The sequence below is a fragment of the Dendrobates tinctorius genome, unplaced genomic scaffold (genome assembly GCF_039654945.1).
Source record: "Dendrobates tinctorius isolate UK_male_01 unplaced genomic scaffold, ASM3965494v1 ptg000022l, whole genome shotgun sequence".
Taxonomy (NCBI): domain Eukaryota; kingdom Metazoa; phylum Chordata; class Amphibia; order Anura; family Dendrobatidae; genus Dendrobates; species Dendrobates tinctorius.
Window position 1 is genome coordinate 7,616,205 of NW_027361690.1, and position 15,684 is coordinate 7,631,888.

General features: G+C 39.9%; 1 protein-coding gene across 1 annotated transcript in view; it reads left to right on the forward strand.

The window, feature by feature from the left end:
* The window catches only part of MYO5C (myosin VC), a 483,348-nt gene that overhangs the window by 56,426 nt on the left and 411,238 nt on the right, over positions 1-15,684 (forward strand). Inside the window, exons 2-3 of the mRNA XM_073568417.1 lie at positions 2,703-2,813; positions 6,037-6,199. Coding sequence (XP_073424518.1) covers positions 2,703-2,813; positions 6,037-6,199 — 274 coding nt within the window. The remainder of the gene's footprint in view (positions 1-2,702; positions 2,814-6,036; positions 6,200-15,684) is intronic.

Below are 15,684 nucleotides of genomic sequence, written 5' to 3' on the forward strand. Positions count from 1 at the left end.
CTGACTGACTAAATACTTTTTTTCCCCACTGTACATGTACAATTCCAAACATACTAGTAACAAGGCAGTCTGTTTTTGGTGGATAAAAATATTATGTATAGGATTCAGTATGGGATTTGGAGCATGACTAATTTAGAGACAATGGAGTGTGTGATTTCCTACTTCCCAGTACATTTCACTGAAAAGTGTGATGTGCATACCTTCTTTTACCGGAGGGCGGGTGTACCATAATGTGCCCGATTGTGTAAACAGCTTATTGTTGACTTGTTAGGCTGGGCTTTTGAAGAATTGATATTCTCATGAACTGTTCCATTTACCAATGGAGTTGTCCAGATCTTAAAGGATATTGGCCAGAAACAACAGGCTTATTAGCATTTTATTTTTAAGGCTGCTGGTAGCCATAATGTATAATTCTTAAACTATATCATTTTTGCTCATTTACTTTTTAAAACAATTTTGAAAAAGCAAGTAGTTGCCAACATTGAAGCATTTCTACCCTTTAACGTATTTTGAAATGTACGTTAACAGCGCAGAGTTGTATGTATCGATAATAGCAGGAGGGTGGCCGTGGTTGACAGCCCCTTTCCAGCACTAACATCTGTGGTTGAATAATTAAATCAGATCCCAGCTGTTTCACCCCTTCCCACCATGTGATGTACTGTGACGCTGCTTGTGTTAGAGTTTGGAGTATTAAAAAAAATACAAAAACATACACATCAAAAGTCAATGAGATAAAGGTGACCATACACAATAGGCTAAGCTTAAAGAAAATAGACCATTTCGACCACAACAAACGTTTGGCTGGTAAAATGTTTCTGAATGATTTCTTGCCTGAGTACTATTGTTTATTTTTTTTAAGAATATTCATAGATAAATGTCAATCATCATTGCTATCACAGAGCTTATTGGAGGTGCAGAAAAATGTCTAGATGATGATTGGCTGACCATTCTTTTGGCTCACGGTTATCTCTCCCAACTCCCCCTCACACATGAATGTTTTGCTTAGCAGAGCATTTATGTTTTTTTTTTTCAATGTGGAGAGTGTAGTAAGCTGCTGCCAGAAAGGACTGGTGGTGCAGTGGCTTATATACAGTGAGGATGATAGGATTGAATACTTTTGTAAAGAGTATCGCTGATTTTGTGACGCCACAGAGATCTCACCAGCGAGATCGCTGTGTGTGACGGGGATCAGCGACCGCCCCCCCCGCCGGTTAACGGTGATCGTGCTCGATTGGCCTGGGACGTTTTTCGATCGCTGGTCTCCCCTGCGTGTGGCAGCAAGAGACCAGCGATCAGCGACGCTGGTTTCTAATGTAAACATCGGGTATCCAGGAGTCGCGCGGCTCTTAGATACCCAATGTTTACCTTAGAAACCAGCGTCCAGCGTCGCTGGTTCTGATCGCTGGAGGGGCTGTCTAACGATGTCCCAGCGATCCCATCATATCGGATCGTTGGTGGGATCGCTGGGACATCGTTATGTGTAACGGGGGCTTAACCGTCATTTATTTATTTACTTATATTACATGTGAAGATAAGAAGCTTTGTAATGTGTCTTATCAGGGGAATAATGCTTCTTTCTCCTCCTGGGCTGATCAATTAATTTCATCCAATTTACTTTTAAAACTTGTATTAAGTAAATACAGATTTTCCCATCATTGTGATAAGAGATGGCAGGTAGTACTCTCAAAATGCTTTGAGGGAGGGAGGAGGATCTAGAGCAGTGGTCTCAAATGAAAATCATGCTCAGGGCCACTTAGCAAAATCTTGTTAGGGCTGGTGCTGCAATGTTAAATTTAAGCTGGGCCGACAAGGTAAAACAGAAATCAATAGTCATATGGCAAAAGTTTGCTTTATGTAGCTGCTACATCATGTTGTAATACAAGTAAATGGTGTTGCATTGTGATCCCTTGTGTATTACGACCCCAGAGTCCCCTAAATACAGTTTGATTGCCCCTTAGCCTCCCTACACACAGTATGATGGCCCCACAGCTTCCCTACACACAGTATGATGGCACCACAGCTCCTCTACATACAGAATAATGTCCCCACAGCCTCTTTACAAACTGCTCTTTACTCACCATCCCCAGGTCAGCGCTGCTCCTGCTGTCCCGCATTAGCTGCTGTGCTAAAGCCATATTGACAGTGCGTCAGCCAATCTGTGATCTCTAAGAGGACTTTTCGTCTTCACGGGTCAAGCTGCTGAGCTCTCTGACTGCCTGCCACACTGTCGAAGTGAAATCTGCACCGCAGTCAATACCAGACGTCAATATCAGCATCAGGGACTCAGCAATGGTCCCAGGAGCCAGTAAGTAAAACAGAGGTTTTTTTATTATGATAAACTGCAGTCGAGGGAGAAGCTCTTCTGAAAGGTGACAACCGTTTTAACAGTAAGTGATCAATTTACACAATTTTCCTTGTAATCTATTTGACAATCATGACATGGCCGCCAACCACCTTGGGCTTCATTTTATACTAATGTGAAATTGTGACAGTTATCTATTGCAAAATTGCCTTTGATAAACTTAAGAAAACCAGTAATATAGAACTTGCTCGTCTTGTTTAAGCTATTTGCTGACAGAAAGGTAACAGCGATGTTCATACATTAATTTAAGCGGAATCTTGCACAAGTATCAAATGAATGCAGTCTCGTCACATTATATATAGTTCATAAATCTAACCAATTGCACTCCCTTTTGTTGCAGTATAACCGGGTGTGGATCCCTGATGCAGATGAGGTGTGGAGATCTGCTGAGATCACAAAGGACTTGAAGATTGGGGACAGTGTGCTTCATTTGTGCTTGGAAGATGGCACTGTAAGGAACAATGATAAAATGTTGTGTTGCATAGTTTGTATACAATGTAGTAAACTCAGCGAAAACATAAATTGATGTGTTTTACATCTAACTGTGTGCTGGAGGCTGGAATATTTTTGTAAGGACTCATTCAGATGTCAGTTTTTCTCATATAAGTTCTATACACGTTTTTCACAGTTAGAACTCATACCTATTATAGTTTATGGAGCTGTTCGCGTCTCAGTGTATTTTTTGCGGACAAACTCTCAGATACATTGGATATAAAAAGTGAACACACCCCTGTTTTTGCCATGTCAAAAATCATGCCATATCATTTCAGAACTTTTTCCACCTTCAATGTCACCCATAATTTGTACAATTCAGTTGAAAAAAAAAGACTGAAATATTTTTAGGTGGAAAAAAATAAAAGATAAATAATGTGATTGCTTAGATATGCACACCCTTATACTAAAACTTTATTGAAATACCTTTTGAATTTGACAGCATTCAGTCTTTTTGTGTAGGTGTGTATCAGCATGGCACATATATAATTGGCAATCTTTCCGTACTCTTCCTTGAGTTAGCGCTCCATATATGTCAGATTGTGAGGACATCTACTGTGTACAGTGCGCTCTTTAGGTTATCCCGCAGATTTTCAATTGAATTCAGGCTAGGTTCTGACTGGGCCAGCCCAAAACATTGATCTTCTGGCAAACCATTCTCTTGTTGATTTTAACCTATACTTAGGGTCATTGCTGAAAGGTCAAATTCCTATTCATCTTTTGCAGAGTAATTAGGAGAAGGGAAGGGAATTATTGATAAAATCAAATAAACTCAATAATTCATTGTGATGAACACCTACATGGACAAAGTGCCCTCTCCCAAACAGTAGGATGGCAGACCATCCGGTGAACAATAAGAAGACCAACTGAGGATGGTGAGGGGAAACCTGATAGAGGCCGTGCAAATAAGCCAATTGAAATGAAAGGATTACAATTGCTTGTTAAAATAGCCTTTATTAAAATATATTTGACTCAACAACATAAAAATATATGATATACAAAATTAGTGCATCAAGCAATAAAACCGCAAAAAATTTACTGAATATATCTATTTAATACATAGGATTATAAAAAAATAATTAATCCAATCAATATATATTTTCAAGTAATCATTATCTATACCACACAAGCCTGTCGCAGATAATAATGAACCCAAGTGAGCAGCCAAATTTTTAGCAGCAAAGAATTATATAAAGTGAAAAAAAGTGATGTCACAGAAAATGCATATGCCTGCAAATAATGCACAGTGTAGGGAGTGTGTGAAGTGGTGGATATACAAAAAATGTGCTGGATATGCAAAAATTGTGCAAAATGTGCAAAAAGATAATTGCAAAGGTGGAATCTATATTGATTGGATTATTTTTTTATAATCCTATGTATTCAATAGATATATTCAGTAAATTTTTTGCGGTTTTATTGCTTGATGCACTAATTTTGTATATCACATATTTTAGCCAAATATATTTTAATAAAGGCTATTTTAACAAGCAATTTTAATCCTTTCATTTCAATTGACTTATTTGCACGGCCTCTATCAGGTTTCCCCTCACCATCATCAGTTGGTCTTCTTATTATCTTTTGCAGAGGCCTGAAGGAATTGTTGCAGAATTGACTGAAACTTGGAACTGTTAATAATTCTCCCCACCTTGACTAAAGCGCTAATTCCACTGAAAAACCGCCCCAAAAAACATAATGCAGCCTCCACCATGCTTCACTATGGGTATGGTGTTCTGATGGTGATGTGCCATTTTGGCTTTGTGCCAAACATAACTTTTATAACTATGGACAAAAAGTTCAACCTCAGTCTCATCAGACCATATCGTTTTCCCACATGTTTTGGCAAAAATGATGTGGGGTTTTGAGCATGTATTTTCTTTGTAAGAAAATACTTCCTTCTTGCTACACTGCCCCACAGGCCAGACTTATTAAGAATACGGGAGATTGTTTTCACATTCAGTCCTAACGAGTACAATTCCTACAGCTCCTTTAATGCTGCTGCAGGTCTCTTGGCATCTTTCAAGACCAATTGTCTTCTTGTCTTGTCAGCAATTTTTGATAGGCGTCCAGTTCTAGGTATTACACTGTTTTGCCAAATTGAAGCCACTTTTTAATGTTTGTCTTCACAGTGTTGCATGTTATATATAATGCCCTGGAAATTTTATTGTACCCTTCTGATGACTTTGAACAATGAGATCACTTTGTTGTGTTGTAAATTGTTTGCAGACCATGGCCTTTACTTTTAAAATGCAACTATAAGAATATGTAAAGAAAATCCTGTTAGAGCAGCTAAACTTTATATGGAATTAGCTAGAATCACTGTAAATGATGGCAGCTGTGTAATGACTACCATTTAACATGAGTTTGAGGGTACTCTCACACTAGCGTATAACATGGCCGAGTGCTATCTAATGTTTTATCATATACCACTCTGCCCTATGTTATATTATAGGGTAGTGCAGATATGCAAATTTTTTTCTCATGCCGATTCGGCATAAAAAAATAAACACAGCATGCTGCAAGTGCATCCATTCGGACCATATGCACTCATACATGTCTTTTGCGTTGTTTTTTTTTTTCATCTGGAAAAAGACTGATCAATCTCTGATGAAATTCATTATTAAAAACGCCGATGGAACGACATGATATGTAATGTATTACATTTCATGTTAAAGCTTCCTACAGCTGTATAAATTTGCTATATAGGTACATCATCGTGGATCTGTTAGATATGTGCACACAACATCTTTTTCAGGAGAATTTCACCTGAAAAAGTGCTTAAAAAAATGCATAGAATGAACGTATACATTTCTATGTAAAAACAACTTTCGTTTTTTAATCGCTTCAGGTTTCAAAAGATGCCAAGCGGCTAAAAGAAGTAAGCTGACCATTCTTTAGGCGTCTTACAATATATTTCAGTGGGAAGGCCCAAAAATCTCCTGAAAAACTCAGGCATTTTTTTAACGTTTTCCCAGAATTTTCACTTCAGAAAACGCTAGCAGTTTCTTAGTTGTTGAATCGAGAGTAAAAAATGACCAGAAAACTCCATTAGAAAAGATGATGATAAAAACAATAAAGTGCTTATAAAAAAAGCCACTGATGGTCAAAAAGGATGAAGCGATCACTCAGGAAATGAAGCTAAACATAGTAAAAAGTAAATTTGGTGTATTATTGCTGTCTTGTAGGACTTGAAATATGTGATTGAGAAAGGTCTACCTCCTCTTAGAAATCCAGACATTCTTGTAGGAGAAAATGACCTCACTGCCCTCAGTTATTTACATGAGCCAGCTGTCCTGCACAACCTTAAAGTGCGATTCATGGAGTCTAAACTTATCTACACCTACAGTGGTAAGTCAATACAGCTCAAATACTGTTTGTACAGTGCTATGTGTGTCATACAACTGAAACTATTACAAATAGATAAACTTCTAACAATGTATTGGTGTTATGTCACGCTTTTCATTTTTTCTACATAGTAATTTATTATTATTATGCATTTATATAGCGCCATTTATTCCATGGTACTTTACATGTGAAAAGGGGAAATATAGACAAGTATAATAAACATGTGTAAGACAAGCAAGGGACACACAAGTACATAAGGAGAGGGGACCCTGTCCGCGAGGGCTCACAGTCTACAGGGATGGGTGAGGATACAGTAGGAGAGGGTAAAGCAGGTCGTGCGGTGGTTCAGTAGACCGAGGATCATTGCAGGCTGTAGGCTTGTCGGAACAGGTGGGTCTTCAGGTTCTTCTTGAAGGTTTCCGTTGATGGTGAGAGTCTGATGTGATGATATTACATTGTATTTCTTCTTTAATGCAGAGGTCCACAGTGTCTCTCTAATGCAGGGGTGCACAACCTTTTTTTTGTCCAAGTGCCACATTGCCATACTGAACCAATCCCAAGGGCCGCAAAAAAAGGAAAGCGTTAATTACGTGACTGCATCACCAGAATCACCATTAGTACATTAATACATCACCAGAACCAAGTTTTGAGGATTTTGAGTGTTTTTTCTAAAAATAAAATATCATTTTGAACACACGCAAACTTATGAGTTTTTGAAGCAGAAACTGGCAAATCCTCCTCATAATCTCAAATCACTAAATTTTGAGGATTTTTAAGTTTTAACATAGCCATGAAGCATGTTATGGATTGCTACATGTGCACCGTCACTACGAGTGTGGCACCAGAGCCACCATTAGTACATGAATGCAGCACTAGAATCACTGTCAGTACATGAATGCAGTGCCAGAACCACTGTCAGTACATGAATGCAGCACAAGAACCATCACTAGAACCACTGTCAGTAAATCAATGCAGTGCCAGAAACACCATCAGTACAATTATATGGCACCCAGCTTAGAGCAACAATCAATTGAAATGTCAGCTCAGCCCCATATACAATTGTATCGCATGAACCTACAACTCCAATAATGTGCTTAACAATGGTAAGGAGATGCTGTGAGTTGCTGTTACAAGTCATTATCAGATTGTGAACCATACAGGAACTTCAACACTAATGAAACACACTTAGTATCAGAAATATTTACATCCAGATAACTTATAGATGACAACTATTCTGTTTGAAGTCATTCTCCTTCTTTTCTTCTCAAATTTTGTCCAGGCTCCTTGATAAGATTTCATGCTCAGAGCTAGTCTTTGCAGACTTCCCTCTTCTGTGTCTACAACAGCACACCCCGACACGATACCCTTAAAAATAAAAGTATCATTATACTGCCCATAAATACAAATATCTCCTATGTTGCGCTCCTGAATAAATAATAATTCCCCTCATTTTACTTCCTGCACAAAATATCCTCCCATACTGCCCCTCTCTATAATATCCCCCACAGTGCCCCTCTCTATAATATTCCCTGCCACACTGCCTTTCTCCATAATGTCACCCCTCACAGCCCCTTTCCATAATATACCCCCACACTGCCCCTCTACATAATAAACCCCCAAACTGCCTCTTTCCATAATATGCCCCCTCATAGTCTCACATTCCTTCCAAACAGGAAGATATATATTTTTACCTGTTTAAAAAGAGTATAAAGTCTGCAGACGAACGGCGGCTCCTGACCCCAGGAGCCCGGTAACGATGGACACTGTACCAAGTGTAGTGTCCTAAACACCTATAATTACAATCCATTTGAGACTTACTGTATATTCTTTGTGAACAAGAAAAAAGATAATAGATATGCAAAGCCAATATGTAATAAAACAAGATTTTGTAATTTTATTAAGTGTATATAAGTAGAAATAACACATAATAATAATAGAATGAGACATCACAGGTAAGTTCAAAAGCAGGGGACACCTGGTAACTATTTAATAAAATACCAACATGGAAGCCTTACTCAGTTAATCATAAATAATTAATATGTAACATGAATGAAAGGGTATGAAAAAATGCAAAATCCGCAACAGCAACAAATATATAGTTATTGTTTATAGAAGCAGTAGAAACATGCGTCGGGCACAGTTGGGTCATGGTCACTTGCCTTACTCCAGTTTTCAAACTTGTCATTTTGGGTATCTGTTATTCTATTGTTTTATTTCTGTATGGTACATTGCTCAATTGCATGGATAGACATGTGGATGTCCTAATCCGTGGCCTACTTATGCAAATTATCTATTTGTTTGTGCCTTACTTCTTAGTGGGGTAACTCACTCTTCTATATACAATCAGGGCCAAAAGTGTTGGCACCCTTGAAATTGTTCCAGAAAATGAAGTATTTCTCCCAGAAAATTATTGAAATTACACATGTTTTGTTATACAAATGTTCCTTTGTGTATACTGGAACAACACGAAAAAAAAAACAGAAAAAAGAGCAAATTAGACATCATTTCACACACAACCTCAAAAATAAACCCTACAAAATTGTTGACACCTTTCCAAATTTGTGGGTAAACAACTTTGTTTCAAGCATGTGATGCTCGTTCAAACTCATCTGTGGCAAGTAAGTCTATGTGCCCACAATCCGGAAGTATCAGTGCTTTGGGCAGCGTATTTTCGCTGTGTCCAAAATGCTGCGTTCTATTGAACGCAGGTAAATCAGCATGTGTTCACTGTACCATGCAGATTTACTGCATTCAATACAATATGCAAGCAAAATGGACATGCGGTCCTGAAAGATGTGCCGCATGTCCGTTTACGCTGGTAATTCGCAGGTGCACATACATGCATCTACTATGCTGTAACATCTGGCCGCTGCGGTTTTGATCTTCAAAAAAACACAGAGTCAAAATCGCAGCAATTTCTGATCGTGATTACGTACCCTTACAGGTGTGGGCAATGTGAAAATCACACCTGAAACCAAATAAAATGGGGAGAAGTTAACTCACTCTTTGCACTGTGTGTCTGTGTGTGTGACACCCAAAGCATGGAGAACAGAAAGAGCAGAAGAGAACTGTCTGAGGACTTGAGAACCAAAATTGTTGAAAAATATCAGCAATATCAAAGTTACAAGTCCATCTACAGAGATCTTGATGTTCTTTTATCTACGGTGCGCAACACAATCAAGAAGTTTACAACCCATGGCACTGTAGCTAATCTCCCTGAATGTGAACAGCAGAGAAAAATGTAAGAAAGGTTGCAATGCAGGATAGTACGGATGGTGGATAAGCAGCCCCAATCAAGTTACAAAGAAATTCAAGCTGTCCTGCAGACTCGGGGTGCATCAGTGTAAATGGGAACTATCCATTGACATTTGAATGAGATGAAACACTATGGCAGGACACCCAGGAGAACCCCACTGCTGACACAGAGACATAAAAAAGCTAGACTGCAGTGTGCTTAAATGTACGTAAGTAAGCCAAAATCCTTCTGGAAATGTGTCTTGTGGAAAGATGAGACCAAGATAGAGCTTTTTGGTAAAGCACATCATTCTACTGTTTACTGAAAATGGAATGAAGCCTACAAAGAAAAGAACACCGTACTTACAGTCAAATATGGTGGAGGTTAAAAGACGTTTTGTGGTTGTTTTGCTGCCTCCGGCACTGGGTGTCTTGACTGTGTACAAGGCATCATGAAATATGAAGATTGCCAATGGATTTTTGGTTGCAATGTAATACCCAGTGTTAGAAAACTGGATTTGTGTCCTAGGTAATGGGTCTCCCAGCAGGACAATGACCCTACATACTTCAAGAAGCACCCAGAAATGGATAGAAACAAAGCACTGGAGAGTTCTGAAATAGCCAGCAATTAGTCTGGATCTAAATCCCTTTGAACACTTGTGTAGAGATCTTAAAATTGCTGTTGGGAGAAGGAAACCTTCAAATATGAGAGACCTGGAGAAGTTTGCAAATTAAGGGTCCCGTTACATTTAGCGATGCACCAGCGATTCCGACAACGATACGACCTGGTCAGGATCGCTGGTGCATCGCTAAATGGTCGCTAGCGAGCTGCCAAACAGGCAGATCTCACCAGCGACGCAGCAGCGATAAGCGATCCGTCGGCAGTCGCTCTTACCTGTCACACCGCAGCGATGATGACGACTTCCGCCCGCGTCCATGCATCGCTAGTCGGCGCCAATGGCACGCCAATGAGAAAAAAATGGCCCATGACATTCGAGCGCGATCAGCGATATCCAGTGGGGGGGGCCAGTCGCAGGTACGTCACGCAAAACGAGATCGCTGTTGCGTCACAAAATCGGTGACGCTTTAGCGATATCACTAGCGATCTCGCTATGTGTAAAAGGCCCTTAAGAGTGATCCATAACTACAATTGAGAGGTGTTGGAAGCTTGTATATGGTTATAGGAAGCGATTGATTACAGTTATTTATTCCAAAGGGTGTGCAAACAAATATGAAGTTCAGGGTACCAAAAATTTTGTATGGCCCATTTTGGGGGTTTTGTGTGAAATGATGTTCAATTTGATTTTTTTTTTTTTTTATTTCCAATTTTTTTTGTGTTGTTCCAATACACACACAGGAAATAAACGTGTATGACAAAATATGTTTAATTGCATCAATTTACTAGGATAAATACTTCACTTTCTGGAACAATTTCAGGGGTGCCAACACTTTCGACTATAGCTATATATTTGTTGCTACTGATGATTTTGTATGTTTTTTATACCCATTCATTCATGTTACATATTTGTTATTAATTGAATAAGGCTTCCAATTGGGGTCTTTTATCAAATAGTTACCATGTGTCTCCTGCTTTTTAACTTAGCTATGAGGTCTCATTCTACTATGCGAGTTATTTCTGTTGTCTTATACACCTAATAAAATTATCTTGTTTTATTACATACTAGCTGAAGAGCCCGGCGCTGCCCGGACATAGTAACTAACTGTGGTTAGTTATAGAAAATTATAATTATCCTCCATCCCATAGTCCCGTGCCCATATGCCCATACACCCATCATACATATTCTCCATCCCATAGTCCCATGCCCATATACCCATCATACATATTCGCCATCCCATAGTCGAGTGCCCATATACCCATCACACATCCTCCATCCCATAGTCCCATGCCCATATACCCATCATACATATTCTCCATCCCATAGTCCCATGCCCATATAGTAGTGGAAAATCAGTTTAATTTTTGCTTAGCCTTTCCTACCGAGAGGAACAGCACTGATCCACTTTCTGTAAGGGCAAGTGCAGACAACCATTTTTCTCTCCATCCGAGAAAAACAGTTCAATAATGCTAACCAGACATTCATCACAGTGGGATCCAATTTTCTTGGATATGGAGAAAAAAAAGGTTTCTCCACCTTCACCATTATGTCATTCTGTGAAAATTAGCCCACACTTGGATGTCATCCAAAAGAGGTCCAATTTTTTTTCACTGACCTGTAGATAGCCGATTCTTGGAGGCAAATCGTGCATGCTGCAATTTTTTTCCTTGGACCATTCGCACAACCCATAGAATAACATAGGTATGAGTTCTATCCATCAAAACCACGAATAGCACTCGCCCAATTAAAACGGTTGTTTGTGCATGCCTTGATGCTTAACATGGTTAGAGATTGTGTGATGATGGACCTTAAGGCCCCTTTACATTTAGCGATGCACCAGCGATCCGACCCGGTCAGGATCGCTGGTGCATCGCTAAATGATTGCTAGTGAGCTGCCAAACAGGCAGACCTCACAGCGATGCAGCAGCGACGCAGCGTACGATACTCACCTTTCACACACAGCGATCCTGATATCCTCCCGCCCGCCTCCACGCGTCGCTCGTCGTCACAGCAGGAAGCTGACGACGAGAAATGGAGCCGGACATTCTCGCGCTACCAGCGATGGACAGTGGGGGGGCCGGTCGGAGGTAAGTATCACACATAGCGATATCGCTAGCGATATCGCTATAACTTCACAAAATCGTTGACGTTATAGCGATATCGCTAGCGATATCGCTATGTGTAAAACCTCCTTTAGACTGCTCTTGCATACAGAACATTTTCATGTTTTCTTTATACTTTTGCTTGTGAACTTACCTATTGAACACAAGCATTTCTGAGGGTGGGGTCATTATTTGCCATCCTCCTCGCTTGATTTAAAGGCAGTTTGTAAATCCTTTCTCTTCCTTCCAAATTTTTAACTTTTGCATACCATATTTAGTACTTGTTTGATGTTGCAGATTATCTGCAGCATTTCTGCATCAAATAGCCATTTTTATCTTGTTTTTTATGCTGTGGTTTTTGCCTTTGGTTTGCATGTCATGTTTTTAAATAAAGAAGCTTTGTTTTTAATTCCTACTGATTAGAGCTGGGCGAACCAGAATGGTAAAGTGAGAGGTCCGTGCACGGGGTTACCAGACAACCCAATTACTAACCCCATAGTTAAATTTAATAAAGACACAGACCTTTAAAGTCCTTTAATTGAAATAGAAACACAAAGTACTTTATTTGAAATAAAAACTCCTCGACCCTCTTTCACCCATTTATTCAGCAAAAATAAAAAAGCAAAGTTATTCTCACCTTTCTGCCGACAACCTATTAAACCCATGTAACACGACAATCTGAATGGTTTGGTGAGCGGTCACATCAGTGATGTATCCACTCTCCACACCAGCCTGAACACACTGAGCTGATCGTGAGAAGTGCTGCCTGTGACCGGCGGTATCCTTAATGACGTCACCGCCAGTCACAGGCAGTGCATTAATTTATATCAGCCAGCAGCTGTATTGTTTAGCCTTTGCTGGCTAGGCTGGCTAGGAGGACCCCCTCATCATTTTGGGGGGGATCTCCCCAATAATAACCAGTAAAGACAAAGCAAACAGCTCTGAGGTGATATTAATAGCTTGGAAACCTTTTGGCTATTATTGTTCCCTTCCCAGAATATTAACATCAGCCCCCAGCCATCGACTTTTCCTCATAGCCGATGAACTTCAGTCACCTTATTTACGTAGCTGCTCGGCACTGGAGCTGTTTCTTCATGTTCAGCTCATTGTCTTCTGGATGCAGGGCAGAGCGATCGCATCATGCCACCACTCAGCAGTGCATCCAGATGTAGCTGACTTGGAGCACGTCGTGGAACGTATGGATTATCGGCAGACAGGTGAGGAATACTATGGTGTTTTTTATTTTTATTTTGAGGGTTAGTAATGGGGGAATCTGATAGATGCTTCTCCGTTACTAACCCTTGAGCTTGATGTCAGCTGACATTACAAAGCTGACATCAACCCCAATACTATTACCACACTTGCCAATGCATCAGGTTAAGTGAGAAGAGCCGGGCAAAGCTCTAGAATTGGTACCTTTTCTGGGGCTGCTGGTGGCTGTGATTTTTTAGACTAGGGAGGACCAATATCCATAGCATCTTCCCAGTCTGAGAATATCAGCCCCCAGCTGTCTGCTTTAGCTTAACTGGTTGTCAAAAATAAGGAGGATCCCAATAATTTTTTTTAAATTAATAATTTAAATAAAATAAAAACAGCTTTCTAACCCCTCTATTTTTGATAACCAGCCAAAATAAAGCGGCAGCTGGGGGGCTGCAACCCACAGCTGTCAGCTTTACCTGCACAGGTTATAAAGAATAGAGGCGACCCCACTGAGAGATCAGTGGCCTGTCACAAGCCATACAGATGAATAGCTAAGCAGAGCACAACATAAAGACCCCCCCTACAGGCTGCCCCGGAGCACGAGCATATCATTAACTAAAAAACTGAAAATAAACAAGAACCACAAGATGGATTTCATCAACAAAGGTATCATTTTAACCAGTATAACGGCGTAAACCTGACATTGTCTGTAGGTTACTGAGCACAATTTAAGGACATCTATAGTTTGATTTGTTAGCCTGCGTGGTTTGGATGGGTTGTTACCAACATCTGGTGAGAATTTCATGTCAATAGCAGTGAAAAGCACTATAAATATTGGCTGGTGACTAACTCATGTAACCTTTATCTGTCCCCCATTTCCTCCAGATGGCTGGACCATCAATGTAAATACGCACCTGTGCTTTGTGATTCCCCCATCTCATTGTAGATTGTAGGCTCTTACGAGCACGGTCATCACTATCCTTGCTTTAATTATTGTATTATCTTTAACTTTGTTACTTATGACTGTCGTAATATGTTGGCGCCATATAAATAAATTATTATTTACTTAGAAAACTGGTGACGTGTTCAATAGTTATTTCACCCACTGTATATTTTAGAACTCCAAAAGACCACCTCATTGTGAAAACCAACTACCCCATATCTAGATCAGATTTCCTGTGACAGGTTTTTTATTCTACCACAAATCATGCATACTGACCATCTTTGAGAAGGCCACCAGACCACAAAGACCACATTTCAATGCATTTCTTAGGCCGTAATCTCAAAGAGTTTAACTTTTTTAACCCCTTCACGACCTTCGCCGTGCTAGTACTGCTCTCTGGAAACTGCATTTCTGACCAGAGCAGTATTAGTACGGCGGCACGATTGTAGCGCTCTCACGCTGAGCGCTGCGGTGATCATGTGCAGGTATCAACTGTATGTGACAGCTGACACCCCGCAGCAATGCCCACGATCCGTGCTAGCACCAATTGTGGGCATTTATCCCCTCTGATGCCGCTGTCAGTAGTGACAGCAGCACAGAGAAGCATCGCGCAGGAAGGGGGCTCCCTGCATGCTTCTCTCAGAACAATGCGATGTGATCGCGTTGTTGCTGCAAGATGGCCGCGTGGTCCTTCTGGGTCCTGCAGGTAAGGTGGCTTGCGAGCGCCTGCTGAGAGCAGGCACCGGCATGCCTCCTTCCCTTCCTTTCAGATCGCTGATCTGATATTCTGCAGTGCAGTGTCAGATCAGCGATCTGACATTATATAGTGATGTCCCATACTGAGACAAGGTAAAAAATATAAATAAATTATAAAGTGTAAAAATATTTTTTTAAAAATCCCTAAATAAAGAAAAAAAGAAATATTTTTCCAATAAATACATTTATGTAAATAAAAAAAACAAAAAAAAACAATAAAAGTACACATATTTGGTATCACCGCGTCCGTAACGAGCTACTATATAAAACTGTTCCACTAGTTAACCCCTTCAGTGAAAACCATAAAAAAAATAAAAACGAAGCAAAAAACAATACTTTATCATCATACCGCTGAAAAAAAGTACAATAAAATGCGATCAAAAAGACGGATGTAAATAAAAATGGTACCGCTGAAAACATCATCTTGTCCCGCACAAAACAAGCCACCATATGGCTCCATCAGCAGAAAAATAAAAAAAAATAATGGCTCTCCGAATAAAGCGACGCAAAAGTAATTATTTTTTCTATAAAATAGGTTTTTATTGTGTAAAAGCGCCAAAACATAAGAAAATATATAAATGAGGTGTCGCAGTAGTTAAACTTACCTGAAGAATAAACCTGCCTTACTACTTTTAC